General features: G+C 40.5%; 1 protein-coding gene across 1 annotated transcript in view; it reads right to left on the bottom strand.

The window, feature by feature from the left end:
- The window catches only part of DST (dystonin), a 288,933-nt gene that overhangs the window by 184,867 nt on the left and 80,447 nt on the right, over positions 1-23,619 (bottom strand). The window contains 1 exon segment of the mRNA XM_050972635.1: positions 16,287-16,348. Coding sequence (XP_050828592.1) covers positions 16,287-16,348 — 62 coding nt within the window.

Genomic DNA, 23,619 nt, shown 5'->3' with positions numbered 1-23,619 from the left:
CGTCAGATCACTTCTTCCAAAAGGAGCATCTTGCACTCCTCAAGAGATCCTACACTGACACTTCAGAAAAAGCTTGAAAAATCACCTCTAACACTTGGGCAACTCTTGTGTCCCAACACATATAAAGAAATCCTTTTTAGCCTCCTTCAAAACACACAGTATCACAAATACTAGATGCAGATGGAGGGCCCTGGACAGATGTGTGGGATCTACTGAGCCCATAAAATTTCACAACAGTTCTTGTGGCTTTTCAATGAAATCACAGAATTGTCAGCCCAACATTTTACAAGGTCCACAAGCAAAGTAGGTTACATGTTGCCTCAGGCAACTTTTTCCAATATACCCATGTGAGTATGGCAGATTTGATAATTTGGGCATGAGAAGAGATTCTTTAAGGAAGATGTGGGAAACTCCAACTGGCTGAGGTGCATTTGACAAAACTTAGACAAGGAAAGCAAAATGGCTTCACCAGTGAAAAGGAGACAGAGTGAATGTAAGGCACTGTTTCAGAAGTGATTCATCTTCTCATCTTCATCTTCTGGCATGTATACTATGATGTTTGTGGTAAGGAAAGCTCCATTCTCCTTGACATAAGGATCAGATATTTTCATATCATCCTTTTCCAGTAAGCCTATGCTTTGCAATCTAGTGCCTTGGGCAATCTCTGCACTACCACCAGTAAAAAACAGCTTTTATACTGTAGCAGTGACAAAGCTTGAATCCTGACCCCAGACCCCAGCATGTCAGACACTCCAGAGACGATGACCAAGAAGATGGCTGTCACCTCCAAAAGCTTCCACTCGGACTCCAACACTGTTTTGCTTCTTCTATAAAACTCCCTTCCCTGCCAGGCTTGCCCTCCTCCTCTGTGAGCTGGCAGCATGGCACCTGTCACCACTGCCTGCAGTCTGCCACACAGGGAAAGAAGAGCATGATTCAGCTGCCTGGTCACTACCTAAAGGGCTGGCTTATGTGCAGGGGCTACACCACTTGGTCTCCCTTCTTCTCCAGAAGGACTAATGCTTGCCTAGCTCCTGCTTGCCAGACCCCCACAGATGTCTGTGCTGAACACCCTTATACATCTCAAGCAGCCCTAGATGACAATGCTTAGTGAACCAAACTTGCAATAGTGATCTCTGCTTTTGCCATCAGTCACAGCAGAAAACAAGCCATCCTTCAAAGAAAACCTGCTTCTTACAATTTTTACTGATATTATTTGTCTTGATTCTAGAACAAAACCTATAGTTTCACACACTAATGGCTGCTTACAGTTATATGGTAGAAAGGGAAGGACTGTCACTTCCACTTCTGCAAGCAAAACCAGCTTGGTTCTTGACACAGATGGACAGGAGATGCACAGGTCACTCTCCAACACTGTCACACCTACATCTTAGTAGAGCCTGTTGCAATAGGACAAGGTGTAAGAGTTTTAAATTAAAAGAGAGTAGATTTAAACCAAACATAAGGAAGAAATTTTTTACAGTGAGCATGATGAAACATCACAACAGATTTCCCAGAGAGGTGGATGCCCCATCTCTGGAAACATTCAAGATAAGGTTGGATGGGGCTCCAAGCAACCTGATCTAGTTGAAGATGACCCTTCTCAATGCAGGGGGGATTGGACTAGATGACCTGAAGTTCTTTCAGGGGAGGTTTAGGCTGGGTATTAGAAAAAGGTTCTTCCCCCAAAGGTGAATCCTACTACCAGAATCTAGAGTGGAGGCTAGTGGTAGGGCAGTGGCTCCCCAGGGAAGTGGTCACAGCACCAGCTTGACAGAGTTCCAGAAGTGTTTAGACAATACTCTTGGGCACATGGCATGATTCTTGGGGATGGTGTTCCACAGAACTGGGAGCTGGACTGAATGATCCTTGTAGGTCCTTTCTAATTCAGCTTATTCTGTGATTTTAAAGGTCCCTTCCAACCCAAACTGTTCTAGGATTCTATGATGATTCTTCTAAAACAAAGAAGAATCACACCCTTTTTTCTTGATTAGAAGTAAATATGGCAGGAAAATAGGGTTGTGCCCATTTCTGTGTATATAGTGGGTGCACACCCAGCAAACACACAGATCCTTCAGACCTTCATGTTAGGATGTAGTGTGTTCCAGATCAGCACCTAAAATGTACAGAGCACATTCTCAACTGAAATAGTATGTGAAGAAGCAGAAACAAACATTAATGTGCTGCGGAATCCAGAGTGGAGGCAAAAGAGACAGGAGAGAGAATATAATCAGGTCAAGCAGGAACAACTCAAAGCAATGCCCATGTACTGGAGGCCACCAGGAAATCCCTGAGGCAGGTGAGGTAATCACTGTAGCCTTGGCAAGCTGCATGACTTGGAAACAAGGCAGAGTTTTGTGCTCACTTAATTAATTGCAAAAAAGCCCATTTTGTTTTACAGGGTCAGGAAAGCAGACTACTATAATCAAATATCTGCCTTAAAAACATCAGAAGGCTCCCTTTCCATATTATAATTAAGCTGAACTGATCATTGTGAGAACATGCCAAATTAGACCTTTTCTTATGGTTTCCAGAACAGGCAAAATTAGAATCAAATCTGAACCATACTTATTTTGAATAACTGAAGTTCAGTTGTCAAGTCTTCATAAAATCAATGTCATTACCCTAGAGTTATCAAGAACTCTGCTCTTACAGATCTAACTGAGGCTGTTCAGACCACATTGCCTGGGAAAGTCTTTTTCAACTACTGCTCTCCTTGCTTCTGGAAGCAAAGTTAATTAAATGCCCAGCCCAGATGTAAAGAATTACTGATTTTTCAAAGGAAAATGGGAAAAGGCTCAAACATTAGAACTGTAAGGGGTGTGTTTAGGGGTAGAAAAAGGGTCAGGCCTTAATTACCACTGAGGTCACAGAAAAGTCCAAATGACAGCTGGCACAGGGCCAGCTGTGAGTTTCACAATAAACTTTAAATTCATTCTTTAAGAATCTGAGTCAATGCCTGTGGGAGAAAGATCTCTTAGAACGCCCACTCACTTCAGTAACAGTAAAACAATTTTCACCAAGATAACAGATAAATAGTTAAGAGCTCCTATGACTATGGTGTTCCACAGCAAATGCCATCAGCATTCAAAGAGCCGAAAAACTTCTGTGGCCATTGTTGAGATCCTGACACCCTGATGAGTTTTCCTAACGTTTCAGCTCCCTAAAAACATACTTCAGCTTGTTTTTAAAGGAAAGCTTTTATTAAAAATTATACTTATGGGGGAAACCGTTTTCTGTACATTTCGAGAACATGCATGTTTTAGTCCTTTCATCTTTAGAGCTTAAGAAATCACAGTGGCAACTCTAAGTGCATGATAACAAATCTATGCCCCAAGTAAAGAATAAAAAACCCCTCTAATACAAAAAGATGTATTTGTGTACAAAAATAAAGATTTACTAGCCTGACAGATGCTATGAGAAACACTCTAAAATTCTGAAGAGGCTGTAACAAGAGCCACGAAGCATATAATCGTGAAAATATGAGATTTGTCAAAACATTCCCACGTGACCGATCTGCCAAGGAAGCTGCTTCTTCAAAAACCTTCAAGAGTACTTATTTTACTCTACAGATGTCTCCCAATCCCGGGTGTAAGAATGAGTACGGCTCAAGACACCGCAGCCCCCTCCCCGCCAGGTGATGCCCCCCAGCAGCTGCGCGGGGCAGCGAGGCGCTGAGCCAGCCTGGGGCCACGCCAGGAGAGCAGGCAGCCAGAGCTCCGTGCCCACTGACACGCACACACACAGCCCTGGGCCCTCAGCTCCTGCTCTAAACCCAAAACTTACTGCTGGGAAAGACCCCAACTCCAAACACACAGCCGGGCCACAATGCTTGTTTTGTACTGAACCCCACACTACACCTGGCTCATTCTGTTCCAAGTAAATAAGCAGGTTTAAGGCAGAGGATTTGATCTCGGTGAGGAGCGCTGGGGCTGTGTGCAGGAGCCGCGGGGCTGCAGGCGGTGCTGTTCCCGCAGCTCCGGGCTGGACAGCCCGCCCGGCTCCGGCCGCAGCCAGGAGCTGGCACACACCCTTGGGCCAGGTCTCTTCTGGCTCCTAGCACAGTCTGGCAAATCCAGTGTTAGGCCGAGTGGTTCCAAAATTCATTTTCACTCTCTTCTTTTTCACTCTTTGCTTTTGACAGTCTAATAATCCGCTCTGCAGGAAACAATTCCTGTGGTTCGCGGGGAATAAACGGTTCTTTCTGTAATACTCAGGAGGAATTTTTCTGTTTGAATATGTTTCTGGATATTAATTCTCACAAGTAGCAGACACAGCTAATGTTACTCAAAATTCCTTTATTAAGGAATTATTAAGGATTATTATTTATTAAGGATTAATAATTATTAAATCCTTTATTAAGGATTTTATTAAGGAACGTTTAAACAAGTCTCCTTTACAGAGAGAGTTCAACACCCCTGGATCTTTTTTTATAGCAGATGTTTTCTAAGTGAAGATTCATCCTTGATTGCATCCTTGGATTCATCCTTCACTGTCTCCTCTGCCCAATGCCTTACACTCTATTATCATGACAACCATAACCCCCTTCCTGTGTCCCATCCCTCTATCAGCCTGTCCTTGTATTTAAAAAACTCTGTTCAGTCACTTTTTTTTTGCACACTAACCTTCACATTTCTCCCAGACAACTCAATCATCCATTGCTTTCACATACTCGATTTTGCCCCTGCCCTCAATTATTTCCCATGTCTCTGGATAACTATTAATCATACAATATTAGTATGGCTTTGAGGTATAAATATACTCTGGCTAATTAAAAAAAAATTCATTAATATGGCCATTGCTAAATATCTTGATATTGTCCTTAACATCCCACATTTTTGTTTCATGTAATGCATTCCAGTATTTTCCTAATCCCCAAATCAGCAAGTGTGCAATCAGAGGTATAATCTTACATATATATCAGACAGTAGGGCATAAACACACACATCAAGGAGTCCTTTTGTGGATATCAGTAGATGAGTGATATTTGAAACAGCATCAATGTACAGAAGAACTTTAAGTGTCCTAAATGTCACAAATCCTTTCCACTTCCTAGAGGGAGAAAAAAAAAATTGGGTCTGTTACATGGTTTTCTGGGGTCCCAGGATGAGGGAAGAGACGAGACAGTTGACTCCATGCATCAGAAGGCTTGATTTATTATGATATGATATATAAGATATAAAAACTATACTAAAAGAATAAAGCTAGAGAGTTCACTACCAAGGCTATCCTAAGAATAGCAAAGAATGTGTAAACTGAAGTCTTCTCAGCCCGAGACGGGCCGAACAGGTGAATTGTGATAGGCTCTTAATTGCAAACAGTCTGACGGGGCCAATCACAGATTTCTCCCCATTGCATTCCACAGCAGCAGATAAGAATTGTTTACAGTTTGTTCCGAGGCCTCTCAGTTCTCAGGAGAGGAAAAATCCTAAGTAAAGGATTTTTCATAAACTATGTCGGTGACATGGGTCCATTACCAGCAACACAGAATGAGACAGATTGGAAGGGACCACAGTGGGTCATTTGGTCCAACCTTCATATTGGAGTCACCCAAAAGCACATTCATGACTCTTGAATATCTCTAGTAAGGAAGACTCCACAATCTATTCCAGTGCTTGGTCACCTAAAGAAGTACACAGTAAAGAAGTTCTTCCTCATATTCAGGGTAGAATTCCTGTGCTTCAGATTCTTGCCATCGCCTCCTGTCCTCCCTGATACCACTGAGAAGAGCCTGGTCCATCTCCCTGACACCCATCCTTTACATACTCATACACATTGATGACTTCCCTCTCAGTCATCTCTTCTTGAGGCTCAACCAGCCCAGCTCCCTCAGCCTATCCTTGTAAGAGAAATGCTCCAGTCCCTGAATCATCTTCTTTGCCCTCTGTTGGACCTGCTCCAGGAGCTCCATGTCTCTCTTGTACTGGAGAGCACAGAACTGGACACATCTCAAAACATTTTGACGAAGAGGATGGAAGGTTCTCTCCAACCAGCATTGATCCAGCTACTCAGGATATCCCCCCAGGTCCCACTCCAGTTACTTATTATCACAGCACTACCCCCACTGCTATTAATCCTTGGCACAGTTCTGATTGTCTGCTTGTAAATTTGCATAGTGGGATCAGCAAACCACCTCAGTGCAGCCCCTGCAGATTCACAAGCAGAAATACATATTTACTAACATAAAATGGATGTCTACTCCACAATTCACTGCTGCAATTTTAAGTTCTAAAATATAAAGTCACAGAGCTGTCCAGCAATTTTTAGAATCTACTACACTGAATTAACCTTCATTTTGTGGATAGCTCAAAGAAAACAGGAGGGGCTGATGACACATGTGGCATGGCATGTGAGGCTCTATGCCACTCCACTCATACTCCCAGCCAACACCACTTATTGCACCAGTTGTGATTTCAAAGCACAGCATTTCCATCTCTCTTTCCTCTTTTGCACCACTGTAATTCTTTTAGATTTTTCTTCAAATCAGTACACTTTGTTCTGATGTTTTTGTATATAAGACTAAAGGCATTTATAAATTTCAGAAAAAACTAAAAGTGTGACTCACAACCAAGTAGATTTGCTCTCTTGTAACATCTGTTCTCCCCTTTTAAAAATATTTTATTTACATGGTATAAATGAGATAAACATTTAACAAAGAATATAAAGCAAACATCACTAAGCCTCACTTTACATGACAACCATCTCAAAAGAAAGCATTCTTACTGGAACTGTAGGATTAAGCAGATGGAAATCACTAAAGTAGTAAAAATATAAGCTTTGCTAAGGAATTTCACAGCGATCAGCTTCAAGGCTCAAAAGCTGAATAATACTTTACCAGAGAAGGGCTGTGCCTTACAAGGCTGTCACAAAATAGTTGAAGTATAAGGTTAAAATAGATCACTCAGTCCTGTGCAGTTAGGCTAAAAAACGCTGGAGATGCTTCTCTAATTAATTCTTGAAAATCCAAATGAAGGAAATGTAAAACACAGTAAAAGTGCTTCAGTGTTTGACTACACTTGGTTTTACAGAGAGGGACATTTTTCCTCACTAATCTTCGAACTACATCTCCTGTAAAATAGACTGATGTTTTTGTTGTCCCTTCCCCTAAAGTTTGACCTCAGAAATCATGTGTTCACCAGCCTCTGCATAAACACTTTTTATATATGAGGAGGACACATTATCATGTCTCCCTTCAGTCTTCTTAGCTTCAGACTAAACAAACTCAAATTATCTCAACCTACTCTTGATCTTCCGAGAAAACTTATCTTCCTTCTACTTTGTTAGACATGGCTACAAACCCCTTGTCCACGCAGAGATCAGAAGTTAGGCAGCCAGGCAGAGTTTCCCAGCCAAGTGCCCACAATGTGTCTATGAGAAAGCACAATCACAGGCTGCCTCCTAGTCTCCTAAGGACCACGCTGCCCACGGGCAGGATGAAGAGCTCACGGGTCATTCCTGGAGCTCCCTGGGCATAAGCCAACACAGCCCAGGGCAAGCAATGAACCCTGTGAGGTTTGTGGCAGGGCAAGAATGACATGTTGCTGACATGACAAAAGGCTTTAGCCAGAGAGAAACAGGTGTACCTTCACCTGCAAAGTCATAGAGCTTGAAACCCTACTTGAAGATGATGTACAGTGAGGGCAGCAGGCACTGGGATGCTCTGTCTCAGTGGAAGGTCCTTGCTCATGGTGTTGCCTCCCAGAGCCAGATGATGCTGCAGCAGCACCTTACAGCACCCATGGCAGACACAACAGCCAATGGCACTGGCTCAGCACCCATGGCAGCAGCACCAGCTGATGGCACTGGCTCTTCCCAGCACCAGCTCTAGCTGCAGATGCAGCCATTATTAATGGCAATACCCCAGCAAGCTCTATCAGCAATCCTTTCGTTCAAATTTTGTGACAGTAATCTGCTAATGAGACTACATGGTTTTCTACACCATGTAAACAAGCATAGGCATACCATTTGCTCCACTTCCCCTTTGTCCACCTGCTTTCAAAGATCAGATGTTCCACAGTCTCTCCAGGGAGAGAAATCACCCTGCAAAGTCCGTAAGTCCTCATTCTTTTCTTCTCCTTGGGAGAGAGGTATTATGCTTATTGTAATTGCAGACTTCTAGAAGTCCCCCCACTCCTCTGAGTTCTTAAATAGAATGATAAAATGTTCAAATCAGTTAGTTACTAACTGTTGGATAAATAAAGCTGTGTGACAAGAAAATGTCACTTAACAAATATTCTTCAATTCACTGTTTCCTTATCTGAATTTCACCCTCATCTTATTAAAGCATATTTCAGCATTTTATAGAACAAAGAGACCAAAGTAATTCAGACATTTCTACATTGGTCACAACCATTTATCTTCTTCTATTCCTTGCTAATGCACTTCTAAATAATACTTCTTTTTTCTTCATATTTTGACTTAATTACAGGGTCTTTTTCCTGTGATCTTCCATGTCACATTAATTCATTCTGGACTTTGTACTTCTCTGATTTTACCCCACATTGCTTTATTAACTCCTTTATACAAATCTTTTGTCCTGATACCCTTATTTCCACTTCTTTACAGCTCCTTTGTATTTCACACACCTTGAAAGCAGCAGTATTTTCTATACAATGTCTCCTATCTGTTCTGCCTGGCTGTAGCCTGCCTTTGTGCCTCTTACACAAACACCTTCAATAACTGCCAGATCTCCTGCATTTCTTCCTCTCCTGTATTACCCCCCCAGGAGACCCTACCTATTGCTTTCTCCAGTTCATTATCTTGCTTTTACTTCTCACTTCTCTTTTTTGCTTTGAAAAGTGAGCCTGGGATTTACAACCACTTGCTTCCAAATTACCTTCCCTTTTTAAATTTTGAAGCAGCCCCTCCCAGCCAGTCCAGACCTATCTAACAAAGCAGCTTTGATAGCAGCTTTCTGAATCTGCCAGGCTGAATGTCTCTCTGGCTGACATTTCACTCACAAAACTTGTCCACACCAGAGGCAGCCACTGCAGCTCCTGCAGCAGGCAGGGCACAGAACAGCAAGTGTGTTCTGCACACCTGCCTGGGGATGAGCTGAGCTGAGCCATAGAAATGCCTTTCTTACATAGGCTGCTGAGGGTTCCTTTGCAGGTTTTCAAATGCAGTATTTCACTCTGTCCCTTCTGTCAATTATGAGGATAAATTATTTTCCCCATTGCAACACAGTTCTGTCATTCCAATGCTAAGTTAGAGACCAAAAATCCACCATCAGTTTTCTTGATCCAGCTCAGTGCCTCCAATCAACAGCAGCCATACTGCCTTTTTTCTGTGGCCACAAGTGTGCCACAGTGTTTCAGTACACCCAGTTCTCATCACCCTTTGTGTTTCCAACTTGGCCTCACTATTCCTGGCCTGTACTACAGGCTGTCAAATGTAACTTATCAGGGAGGAATTGTTTAAAGTATGCACATGTAATGCTAATAACATTAAACTCAGCTCAAAAACTAACCCTCACCAAAGGAAATACACTCCAAACATGCCTGAAGTAGGTAAAAAATACTAAGGTTGGCAGCTAAACTGTTATTCCTAATAAACTCAAGGTACTCTAAGTAGAGAACATTGTGATGCTATCTGATTGCCTTTAAATGTCCCTGTTCAAAGCACCATAAATACCTTTAACAGAGGACACATTTCCTTACAGGAATAACATGTTTATTCTTCTATGATGCCTTCTTAGGTCCTCACACTGTCACACACCTACACTACCTCAGGGCAAGCCTCGCTTTCCAGAGTATATGAAATATTACTGTAGAACAAAATACTTAGGTAATGTTTAAGATTAAATGTTTGAAGTTGCTCACTGTCTGGAGCCCACATACTGGAGCAAAAACTGCTCCCACTGGAGTCAATGGCACAGTTACATTAGCCCAAAGGGAGCTAGATCAAACCCTAGTACTTCTGAAGTGATATATAAATTATTATTAGATACAGATACATCAAAAGTATATGGATAAAAATAAGCCCATGCATAATTTAACAATTAATTAAGAAGTCAACACTTAATTGCAAATGCTAGAATTTTATCTCTTGCAATCTCCAAGGAATAAATAATATTAAATAAACTCTATGCTGAGAACTAATTGCAAACAATGGACTGAACAAAAAAGAGAATGAATTAATACATTAATATATTAAGTCTATAATAGGGAGCATATTGATTCTAGTGGTTCTAATTCATTGTGCAGTCACTGCATGGCAGACTTAGTTCTCCTTATACTCATTCTTTCATGTAAGAGCACCCATATTAACCACTTTCTTAAAAAACCCAACACACATAAAAGCATGTGCTCAACTGGTCCAATAGGGCCATATGCCATAAAAATATCGATATGCTCAAGCTAGCCTATATTCCATGCACATTTAATTTATTGGTTTCAGTTATTCTCTTTCCCATTCCCAATTAGTCATGAAGTCTGAATGCATTAAAGAGGATCAAAAAAACTTAAAATCTGTGGCACAGTTTTTATTGACTTGAATTTGCTTATTTATTTATTATTTCCTTACTGGCAGAGAGATTTTTGTGATGCAATTCATTGTTATCCTTTAAAACTTTGCACAATTTCCTCCTCTTTTGCAGCTTTAACTTGTGGCATTTTTCACTACTTTTTCTCACTGTTTCCTGGTTACTTTACTCCCTCATCTAAACTTTAACTGAACACCAAAAAAGTCCCCAGTTGGCTTGCTGAGCTGCTTTGCAAATGGCTACAGATCATACTAAGCAGTGTAGTTTACCTCCAAATAGAGGATTTTTGAAAAAATGTGTACACAATGAAAAAACTACAATTGTGCATATTTCCAGGGAAAATAACAAAAAACTCCTTTACACCATTAACTGATGGCGTTCTTCAAGAGTTTTTTTAATTTACATTTTTAGAAGGACTGACTCAAAGAAAAAGGCCCTCAAGACCTTTCAGAATTAGTCCAGAAAATACAACAGCAAAAAATTTTGAGAAAAATTGAAATATTCTTCTGTCCACCTGTAAGACAGCAGGCATAGCTAAACAATTGAATTGCAAAATAGAGGAGGAAATACTGATCCTCTGGTTGCCTTCAATGCCTAAAGCAAGCTGGGACCACGTGGAAGTGGAATTTTATGGAAGTTGTGCCCAACACAGTTTGCAGCAGCTGTCAGAATAAACTGGGAGGAGGGTACACAAAGCTCATTTAGATGCACCAGTGCAGCAAGGAATCAGTCTTAATTTATTTAACAAGATGGTGGGGGAGAAGCAGCTTCTTCTGAGTGTGTTTCAAAATCAAAAGGTGTTAAATCAAGAATTTTTTAAAAAGCTACTAGCATTAGACTAACACCAGGCACCTCATCCTTTAATAGCAATGTAGAGCTACAAAGTACTCATTTCTAAAAGCAGAAGTGGGGAATTTTAAATGACATTTTAACTGCATGGCTGGAAGAGAAGAGAGAGAGGAGTGCTATCTAAAATGATAACCACCAGTGTCAGTAAAGTGCCAGCTTTCAGCAAGGAATGACTGCACCCTATCAGGAATAGTCAATCCTGATGCCATTAAGGTCATACCTGAACATTTCACAAAGCAATCGACCTAAGAAGCCATTTGCAAACCATCTGCTGCCTGAAGGACACACAGGAATCAATAACTTCAGGTTTCTGTTCTGAATTATTCATTGGTCTTTGCACAACAAAAAGCTGTTCTCTCCCTTGCTAATGCACTACCACTGCAACACAGTACATGGTTTTGAACACTGCAATAGTTTCCAAAAGTATTTTGTCCTGCTACTTACCAAAGCCTTCTGGTTAATAACACCTTTTAAAGTGACTTTTGGAGCAACTAATGAATGTGAAGGGATGCTGCCCACTGCTCCCATCAGCAGCTTGTTTCTCCCAATGTATGGTCAGCCAAGGGTCCCAAAACCCAGCCCACGCTGCGGGTGGTACCAGGGGTCTGGGGGCTCTGTCAGTGCCATGGAGGGGACAGCTCTCCCTCTCCAGGGAGCTGCCCAGGCACACAGTGTTGCTAGAGGGCCAATTAAGAGGCTCTCTACAACTTTTTATTCCATGAAAAGGAAGAAACATTTTCCCTTAGAGGGAATACCTGTTCACTATACCACTGGCCAGTCTCCGCTTGCCTTGCCTTTACTTCTATTTTCTGTACATCGTAAGTTCTAATAAATAAACAAAGTATTGCAAAATAGCCCACTTAATCTCTCAGGACTAGGACCTTGCACTACAAAAATATTTTTTAATTGATTTGAAAAAGAAAATCAACAACAAAGAGGAATTCATCTGCTTTTATTCCATTTTCATCAACAGCTTCTTTTATTTTCTGATTTTTAGCTCATCCTCCACCTGTGTTTCACACTGGCCTCACTATTTCCTTAAGTTTTGGGCTTTTGAATTCAAAGGATGTCAGGAAGAATTTGTGGGCTTTCATGGAGGCTGGATTTCTCCTTGGGCACTTTAGGACCATGAGAACACTTCACTAGAATAAAACTTGCAGCTACAAATTTACCTGTTCTTGTCACATCAAGGATTACTTACTGCTCAAGCAAGATTTAACACCCTATTTTTACAGCAGCAGAGTGAAACCCTTGCTGGAAGCAGAGGCTGCTTCCAAGAAGAGAGGAGACCTCTGCCCCACCACCACACTACACTGGCATGTGAATTCTCCCTGGAAGCTCATACCACAGCAGCAGGCAAGTTTAAAGTCCAATATCTCAGCTCTCCAGTCTGTATGTCAACAAGACATAAAAGATAACATTTAAACTGGAGCCACACCATCAGACAGCAAACAGTAGCCATGGCAAGTCTAAAGCTCCAACCAGTCCTCAGAAAATCTGTTGTCAATTCAAAAGAAAAATTTCAGCATAAAAAATGTAGTGACAGTCCACTTGACCTTAAACTGTGGAATTCAAAGATAACTTAAACAGCTGAATTTTGCAAATAACCCACTGAATACCTGTCAAAAGCTAGGTATCTCAGGAACATGAGCAGGAAATATTTCTGCAATGACTATGTTTCTATTTTAGCAAAGCACATAACTTGCTTTACTGCTCAACTAAACTGACAAGGGACTAACAGTGAATTTTAAATATTATGCACTCACACGTTTTGAATCTAATGCAACTAGAGATGGGCAACAGACAGCAGAAGGGTAAATATTTATAGTCATTTGTTGTTTGTGGTTACTCAGTAAATCCTATAAATACAGAACTTAATTAGGAGAGTGACAGTAGGCTTCCATGCCATTCCCTAACAAAAGATGGAACTCATAAAAACATCATTGCTGCTGACCTAGAATAAAACCTCTTGGATATATTGGTTTAAAAGCATGAAAATTCAGGACTGCGGGAAAATAGAAGCTTAATTAGAATGAGAAAAGAAAGCACTAAATAAAAAAGGAAAACGTGAAAAGAGATGAGAAAAGAAAGAGAAAAAACCAGCAAAAGAATAATCAGGGTACACAGAAAATATGAGGAAAAAGAAAGCAAAGAACACAAATAGGAAGGAAAAAATATGAAATTAAAATGTGATCCATCCCCAAGCCCATAATGGGGACATGTCCACATGTGTGGTCTGGTCCTTCCCAAGAACTCCCATAATTTTCATCATCTCTTCTGCTTCTTGATGAACTCTACACATGACAGACAAAGCACAATGACTTCCTTTTACAGTCAGTGGAGCAAAAGCATTTCTAGGATAAAATTCAAATTTAAAAATTCAAATTTAAAGTTCATCCTCTTAGGTAGATGTCCCAGTGGAGGGACATTTAAAAGGGCCTGTTCCCTCAGTTATCTACTAAAGAAGTCTGGGTAACCAGCTCAAATAAACCTATTGCAATGCCTGAAATGAGACAATTCCCATCTTGGTTTGTCTGAGACAAGGTATTGGCAGTGAATGTACAAATATGAGTTGAATATGATTTGTATTAAATATGGGGTAGCTGAAAATGAGGGCTCAACTTCATGTCAGGAGAGGTCATTGTCTCTGCTAGAAATGTACTCATTTACTCTGCTATTTTCTTACAATCCCTCCACATTATACTGTTTTCTAAATGTGCCCTTACTTCTTAAGGCAGAAAACACTCAAAAGATAGATTTTAATTCCCATACAAGTCACTGTTCTAGAAACAATGTCTAATAACAGGAATCTGACAACTGTATCATCACCTGCTTTCAAATATTTCCAGAAGACAAAGTTGAGTTGCTACATAAATTCCAAGTTAATGGAAGAGCTACAGTCAAACTATATTTGTGTGAGCTAGCAACTCTTAAATTGAATTCTAAAGCGAGCAGTCTGAGATGAAGATCAAGGCCAGCAATACACACAGTCAACACACCCCATCTGTCTCTTCTATCTGTGTCTATTCCTCTGCAATCACCCAGCCCAGAACTATTTGGAAATGAAGGCCTAAGGCCACTGACCTTGGCAGGCAATGCAAAAGGATTTAGAGTGAACTCTTTACCCTCATTTCTTTACGGGTTTAGAATCAAAATCTCTTTTAAGCTACTCCCAAGAGGTCGACAGCATAGCAATGATGACTGTGCATATTTTAGAAATGGGTAAAATGAAGTTGTCTAGAAATATCATTTTCAGTGCACTGCTCTTCTGTAAAATAAGACACTATTTTTAACCCATATTAAAGGATTGCTCTCCAAAAAGCTTCAGATAGGTTTTTCTGAATCCCACAGAAAACTAAAGCTGCATTTTTAAAATGATTCTTTAATACACAAAAACATGAGCAGCTCCTATAAACATGACAACAATTACCCTCAATTAGATGAAGAAATGCCTGATGGTGGATTTGGATATTGCATTTTACTTCCAGAGTCCTGGCAACCTTCCTGAATGCCTTTTTTCCCCTTTAATTTCTCTGAAATATTCTACAATGGATACATTTCCTATATTATAAACATGAGGCAAAATTCATTAAAGGAAGGCTGCAGAACTGCCTTTTGTCTTTTCTCATTAGCAAGTAAAATTTTCTACAGGGACAAGGGGCCACTTGGATGTTTTAGGAATAAATGGAGGAGGTTTCTGCATAGGAAGGGTCCCTGGAGCAGCTGTTTCTGGATGCAGCATGCTTCCCTTGGGTCTAACAAAGTTCACAAAGGGAAACCTTTTGGTATGAGCAGTTCTGTGACTCCAGACTCACCCTGCCCACAGAAAGGTTGTGTGCTGCACAGGGGCTGATGGCAAGATGATGGCTGATGGCTCAGTCATGATGAGAAGGACCAAAAGATCCCTCTGGAAGAGAGGTCTCTTGCAAAAGACAAATTTGAGTCCAATTCCAATTCTGAGCCTAGTTAGTTTCCCACATCACACCATTTCCAAGAGCTACATACATTCCAAAACTTTAAAAGATGTGGGGGGAAAAAGGTAGTTTTAAACATCCACAGCCCTCTAGAAATTCTCTTTTGTTTCTGTGTCCAATATTGCTCAAATACCCATAAGAGCTGGCACAAGAAAGAGAGAAATAATGAAGTTGTTCCCTAAAAAATTCTATTTTTCTCTAAACATGAATGCAAGGAGATCTTTCCAACAGTATTTGAACATTGCACTCATTAATTAAGTCTCAGTTCTGACAGGTTTCATTTTTATCAGCTCAGATACATCTTTATTTAATGTGACTTTTGCATGAATTTAACCTCAGAGTGAGGGGGGATATCAAAGGAAGTTATGTCAAGTAATTATACAGTCTGTTTCTCCAGAGACAGCAAATTTAGAACAGAAGGGCCATGCAGTAAAGGTGAACTCACAGCTTTTAGTTCTCTGTCAACTAAAATCCCTACATGGTGTTAAAATAATATGTTCTGCCCCTGAAGCAAAGTTCACTGCTACTCAAAAGAAAGATATTGAAAAGTGACTTTTGCCCCTGGAAAACTTCTTTTCTAATCATGAGCAGCATATTGATGCCACAGGATGATCTAGAGATCACTCTCTCAAGGTCATTCCCATCTCCTCAATTTGGTACTTCAAACCTTTTTTTCCTTCATTTGCCTTAGCTGTGGTACTACAGCCATGACACACTAATTCCAAAAATAAGCCAAGCCTTATAGAAAGAAATCAGCTTGGACTCATTTTAATTTCAAATTCAAGTACTTAATCAGATCACCTTGAGCAGCATTTCAACTCCCCCATGACTCCTCAAAGGCAAAGCACATGCATAAACCTCACAATTTAAGATCTTCCTTACATGTAACACAGCTGCATCCTGAAATCAAACATGTAGTAACAGACACAATCACTGCTGTAGCAATCAGTCATCCAGACATGACAGAAATAACAACTGACCTTCATGAGATGCTGATTTATCCATTTTGTGAATGTCTTCTTTTGTACTTTGTCACGCTCATCTAGAGGTAAAAAGGAAAAACAAATGTTTTAACAGCTCTACAAATTATGCAGAAGATTTTTTTATGAGGACCTCTAGAAAACTAATTTTCTGATAAATTTTCAAAACAAAATAGCCTGCAAAAGCTCCAAAATGTCAAATCAAAATAATAGTACAGAAATGGTATTTTCAGTACATCACAGCATGATATGAAAAATTTTCTTGCTGCTCCAGGTGAGTCCTTCAGGGCAACAGCCCCTCAGGTATTTCAGTAGCCTACTGATAAAAATCCAGCTGCCTAGAAGAAGTCAACTGGCATTCAAAATGTACTGAAAAGATCATGGCAAGCTCTTAAAAACTATAAATGCTACTCATGGTCTATGTAATCAAATTATTACTGGTGTATTAGGCAATAAAATTTTTTTGCGATATGAAAGCTAACTTTTTCAATCATTATGCTTTTCAACTGGCAGAGCACCCTTGTCCAAACACACAAGGGCTAGTTACAGCTTCAGCCAGACAAAGGACTCTTAACCCTCTACAAAATAAACAGGGATGTCCACTAACCCAGATATGGGCCCAGCCACTGCCAGCAGTTTGCTCCCTGGCCTGGCAATTAGCATCAATGATTGCTCACAAAACGCTGGGGAGAAATAATAAATGCAATGGACTCAGGGCAAGAAAGCATCCCACGTATGGGCAGGGAGCACTGGCATGTGTTCTGCCAAGCTACACTGGAGAAAATCTAACCACCACCCCAGCACAAGAGCTTTCTCCAGCTACTTGAGCAGGGCCACAGCCAACACAACTGCTAGAGAGCCTGGTCACCATTCCAGAGTCCCCCAGAGCAGGAGTCACAGTGCACTAGGACTGGGACCGCCTGTGCAGGTCTAAAATAGCAAGAGCCCTTCAGCCCTGTACGACACAGCTGCAGCTGTTTCATTGACTCAGGCTATTTGCAGTGTGGCTGAGAATGAGCAATGAACCCAGGTAGCAAAACAAAATCCCTATGTACCCACTGCCATCACTAAAAGACTGAACCAAGTCCTGTATTTTATATTAAAAAAGACAGTTTTCAGGTTGGGCAAATATAACAATTAATAAATTAAAATAAATTCACAGAAGGTCTTTCAAATCTCTAGTGTGATACTGAAGTCTTTCAAAACAGCAAGACATTATACAAGAATTCATCCTGTTCCAAACTGAGCACCTTATGGGGTTCATAACAGTAGTGAGAAATTACTATTGAGGAACAGAAGCAAAAACAAAACAAGTAAAAGCCTGTGAAACCTTTGCATAGTCCTCTTATGTGACTCACAGGCTTTCTACATGCTCATTCATATCTTTGCATTTAATAGTCATGGATACATTTTTTTCTGGTTTTTTTCCAATCCTTTTTAACACACCTATAACTTTTATAGCCCCAGCTCACTGTGGCAATGAAATCTTCACGCAGTATGTGAAGCCTACTTGTACCTTTGGCTCTCTACAGAAGAGTTGCCATTTCCTAAATGCTTTTTCCACACCACTCAAGATATTCCAAGCTTCTGGCATATGCTTTTTTCCCCCACTTCACAGCTCTACAGTCTCTTATTCTACTTGAAGACCCAAATAAAGAGGAGACAGAGAAACTAGAGAGCAAAGCTGCACCACTGGGAAAAAAAAAACCTGGCAGATTAAGAAAATCTTTTGCTTTTACATACATTTCTCCATAGCCATCATTTAAGCCAGATACCATTTCTGACATAAGTTATTTACCATAATAAGGTGGAAGCTTTGAGTAAGTAAATGTAGAGAACAGAAAATATCAGAAAGAAAATAATTCCAGAAACACTTTCACTTTTAACTGTTTCATTATGGGTAGCTCTTTTAGAAAGAGCACAAAGTTTCTCAACTGCAGAATTTCACAATGTGTACAAAGTATCTTTTTTACTAAGGTAACCCCATCTAGTTTTGACCAAGTTTACACAGAAGTTTACATTTCGGGAAATGTTACTTTGATGACAGTTAGAAAAACTAAAAGGTTGAAAAATCCACTTTTTTGTATCATGTTAGAATACAAAGTCACTATTCATTTCAACTCTGCTTTCAATTAAAATGCTAACGCACAAAACAATTGATGGTTACTACCCTTGTTCCTTTATATATACATATATAATACACAAACACTGAAAAATTCTGTAACTGACAGACCCAAATGCATCAGGAAGAAGAAAGCTGACACCTGTCATGTTGTGACAAACACCGGTATTAAAGGGGGGAAAGGCCACCAAAACACCACAACTGATTTTAAATCTAAACCCCAAATGTTCTCAGAAAAGCAAACGCACACTAGGAGAAGAAATACAGTGCCAGCGTTCAGCATGCTCAAGCTCAGAGCAGAGCACACCAAATGAAACTCCCCAGATGAAGCAGAAAACAGATAAATGACCACATAGACAGCAGCTAAGGAAGGCAATCCACAGAAAGCCCCTCGAGAGAAGCTTCCCCCCAGAGAGCTCTGTGGTGTCCCGCAGGCAGCCCTGCCAGCCCCGCGCCGGGCTGCGTTACTGACCCATGCAGCACATGATTCCCACCAGCTCTGCTTTCTCCTCCTTTCTGTCTTCACCACACTCTCTCATTCTGCCCTTCAAGACTTCAGAGCTTCCTTTCTTTTCAGGGAAAGGAGAGCCAAGGAGTGACCAGGGCTTCTCCTGGCTGACAGAGAGTAGCAACACCCCTTTTTTAAAAAAACAGGAGCAAACAGCCCATGTGCTGTCCAAGCAATCAAAACTATGAGCCCTCTGGCTTTAACTCACAACAAGATACAAATTAAGGATCTGTGTTTGAGGGTTTTGCTTTTTTTTTTTTTTAACTTTTAGGTGCACTAATAGACATTTGAGTACAAACGTTGAGCTTTCCAAACAAGGAAGTCTGGTTTTTTTCCTCTCCCAGTAGTGAGCAGCAAGGAAAGAGACACCCTAAACCAGCAGCCAGATACTCATTAAGGTAATTTAAGAACACAGGTGAAGTAGGAATTGCAGAAAGAAAGCACATATTGCTAGATAATCTGATCTACAGATTATCACAATAAACCCTCTGTGGTTAATTAACCAACTTAAGCTCATCCACTCTTACCTGCAGACATTATTCTGATATATCAGACAAACTCAAAGTCTTTTATGCTTTATGTACCTGGAAAGTAGCTCAGTAAAATGTCACCAGTCTGAATAACCTGTTAAAAACATCATTCCTCAATTCCAAGCACAAACTCAGGAGCCAGATCCTTCTAACACCAATGCTCCCTTCCACAAACCACTAAAAATTACATGGCTCAGAGTGTCTGGAAATCAGAACAGTTTCTCTGGAAGTCAAGTTCACTATCAGGATTACACCAAAGGCAACAAATGACATTGATGCCTTTTCAGTGCTCTCCTGGGGAGAAGCACAAACCTGCTTAGGTTGAAGAAGACCTTTAATAAGTTAAGCTGCCAAGTCCACCACTAAACCATGTCCCCAAGTGCCACATCTAAAGGTCTTTTAAACACCTCCAGAAATGGTGATTCAGTTATCTTCCTGGACAGCCTTGTCCAGTGTTTGACAACCTTTCTGTGAAGAAATTCCTTCTAATGTCCAATCTCAACCTCCCCTGCTACAATATGAGGCCATTTCCTCTCGTCCTGTCATTTGCTGCTTGGGAGAAGGGACTAACCCCACCTTGTTACAGCTTCTTTTCAGGCAGTTGTAGAGAGCAGCAAGATCTCCCCTGAGCCTCCTCCTCTCCAGGCTAAACACCCCCAGCTCCCTCAGCTGCTCCTCACAGCACTTGAGCTCCAGACCCTTCACCAGCTCCACTGCCCTTCCCTGGACTGGCTCCAGCCCCTCAGTGCCTTTCTCACAACGAGGGGCCCAGAACTGGACCCAGCACTGGAGCTGTGGCCTCAGCAGTGCTGAGTGCAGGGGGACAATCCCTGCCTGCTCCTGCTGGCCACTCGTGCTCATACAAACCAAGATGTACAAGTGCTCCTGGCCACCTGGGCACATACTGGCTCATGTTCAGCCACTGTGGATCAGCACTCCCAGGTCCTTTTCCACCAGGCAGCTTTCCAGCCACTCTGCCCCCAGCCTGTAGCACGGCATGGGCTTGTTGGGGCTCACATGCAGAAGCCACTGAGTGCTCCTCTCCACCTCAAGGCAAACTTGAAATCTTCTCTGAGCAACCACACCAGATGCCACCAGCTTGAATGAGCAGAACAATGTGCCTGTCTCCACAGTGACATAAGAAAATGCAAAATAAGTGCAGGAATACAAACTCCTTCTTCTCCACATGAGCTGCCAATTTCTATGCTGGTTTCTTCATTCTAATGGTGACAATATCAAAGTTTGGAGTTCCTACACCTAGTGATAGACTTAGAAAAAGGAGTCTCTTTTTCTTAGGCAGCTTTTGGCTTTGCTAAGTTATGTTTGCTTTTTCTGCTGATACTGTTTTGCATACATGAATAGCCAGATAGTCAACAGGTTTTTCTACATGTGCCCAGGTATTTGCCAAAACACTGACAGGTGGCTTTCCTATATTTATATAAGAAAACTCATGTCATACTCACCCATCTCACATTAATACTCATATACAAATGAGTACTTTTTTAGAAAACTGATGTCTATAGCATAGAAGAAATGCTACTCATTTAAGAAACAGTTATTCAAAAATGTATTTCATGTTGTTGTTGAAAATGGAGCATCAATTCACTCATCATTTTTCAAGCTCTGAACACAAAATTCATTTCATGACAGGTTTTTCCCTGGTACTGCTAACACTCCTTCTGTAAGCTAGACCCTGGTATCTCCAACATCACATTCAGAAAACAGAGCATAATAATGTATGGTCTCTTGGGAAAACCTTTGTTTTAGGGTGTTACCCAGAATCACAAAATATCCAATAAATAGGGAACAAATACATCTCTCCAGTCTGTGCTAAAACACCTTATCTTGGTGGCTCCTGCTGATCCAAACTTGATCTTAACTTCTCACAGGCCTTCCATGTCTATACCAATTATTCATTCTTGCTCATTAATTAGGAACTGAGGGACACTCAACAAACCCGTCACCATCTGAAACAGTCTCCAGGAAGGTAAAATCTCACTTCAAACAAGGCTAGTTTGAAAAGTTGAAGCTATATGTTTTTCTAAAGGGGAGCGTTGAATAACCTTAATAACAGGTTCTTATATCTTTAATATAATCAGTGAGTATTCTTAGTTATAGCCTTACCTAGATCAATTTAGGAGCAAAAAAAAAACAAAACTCCATTATGAAAGTGTATGAGTACTGACCAAGGCTACAAACTGTCTGCTGTTGTGTCAAACTTCCATTAAGACATATAGTATGGAAAATCTTACATACTTTAGCAATGCCCTTCCCAGAATAAAAAATACATTTATCCTTCTACAGTAAATATATCAAGCTATGGCAAGGTCCTGTAGAAATTCTAAGAAATACTGGAAAAATACATTTAGAGGCTAGGTGGTTTTGTATATTTAACCTCAGTACAGTAGTCAAGATAAACAAGTGTACAAGGGTGATAGTTGCAGGACCAAACCCAAACCTCTGCAATACTTAACCAATTAAAGTGACAGAGAGCTAGAATTGCAATGTACACTTAGTATTTGTCACGAAAATTTAGGTTGTTGGCTTAAGGATCTCTAAGTTCTTATCATCTTCACCTTCAAAAGTCCTGGGTAAATATGACAGTTTTCTCATAGTAACCTCACTATGAATCCAGCTTCTTCTTAGGCATTTGTTTCCTCTAACAGAATATTTTGCTAGAGATAGTGCTTTATGTTTTAGATTTCAAAAGAACACTTCATGCATTTTAATGTATAATGGTGCTATTTTTAAATCAGCTGTTGAGTAGGAGACATCTGTCATGCTTAAAAGCAACATTTTAGATTTTACCCCCTCTTTTTTTAAAATTTGATCAGCTTCCTCTTGGATTTATGAAATCAGAACTCATGATATTTCATTTATTCCCCTGTTGGTATTCAACTGTATCAGGACAGTTTAGGGAATAATGTCAGCAGTTTGTAGGAACTTGTCTTGGAGTCTACATCACATTATTTTTTGTTTTTACAATTGAATGGAGGCCTTGTCATCCAGATACAAAACAAGTGCATAACTACAGACAGACTGGTAAGGTATACAGTTTAAATACAGAAGAAAGATAGTATGGGCATGGATCAAGAGAAGCGCACATGCAAAAAGGAAGAATTCAAACTATATATATAATTATATATATATTTAACAAGTCTAGATGGTGAAATCTGGATAAGAGATTTCAGATAAGTCATAATGATGGGGTTTCATCCTGTTGAAAGAACTGCAAAAAAAAAAAAATCCCAAGAGGCAGAGAAAGAGTACACTAAGGATCCTTACACATAGGATATTGCCTACTATTTAAGAAATACAAGCAAAAATGAATGTTGTTAGGCATTCATAAGTAAGGCACAAACTCTTGAAATGTATCATTTAACTGAGGGTCACTTAAAAATAATGAAAACCTAAACCCCAATTTTAAATTCTTATTCATTCAGGTGAAATTATTCCATTCCTCTTTCCCACTTTCTGCTTATTCCATCACTTCCACATTCATGAGAAGCTTGAACTCCAGCTCATGTGGCCTAGGGATGGGAAGGTTCAACTACCACTTCTGTGGTCCCCACATACACAAAGAGGCATGAAAGATGCTGCCACTGCATATACACATGCAGCTTTCCAGAGAAAAGAATGAGGCTCAAGGAGCTCCTTTCCCACTGCGCTTCTCTCACATACCTGAAACGTGAAACTGATGCAGTGCCACAGAGGAAAGCTGGGCTATTCAAGCAAAGTTTCCATCAGCAACCGGAATAACCTAGGGGAAAATTCTCACATCCAAAACGGTTTTTATTTGTGTTTAAACCCTTGAAGAAAAGTTTGCATTATGTGCTGGTGTATCCATCACTGCTAGCAATATTTTTAAGCACATACCCCCAAGGATGAGAGAAGTCCCACTGGATCCTTCTGTATTGTTCACTTCCAGCTGCCATGAGAGGAGGACACTGCTGAGGTGAAACAGGGCTTCCCCAATGTTTCTCAAAGTCAACTTCCACCCTCACAAACAAAAATTTTACAATTGGGATCATCTATCCTGTGTTTTTCCAGAAAATGCATCCCACTCAATACTGCCCCCTGATGAGGTCTGCACTGGTTTGACAAGGTTCTTTCAAAAGAGTGGCTCCTCTTCTGCATTCTCCTAATCAAATCAACTCCCATAAAGCTTCACTT

This window comes from Serinus canaria, chromosome 3 (genome assembly GCF_022539315.1).
Source record: "Serinus canaria isolate serCan28SL12 chromosome 3, serCan2020, whole genome shotgun sequence".
Classification (NCBI taxonomy): Eukaryota; Metazoa; Chordata; class Aves; order Passeriformes; family Fringillidae; genus Serinus; species Serinus canaria.
This window is presented reverse-complemented; position numbering and strand designations above follow the sequence as displayed.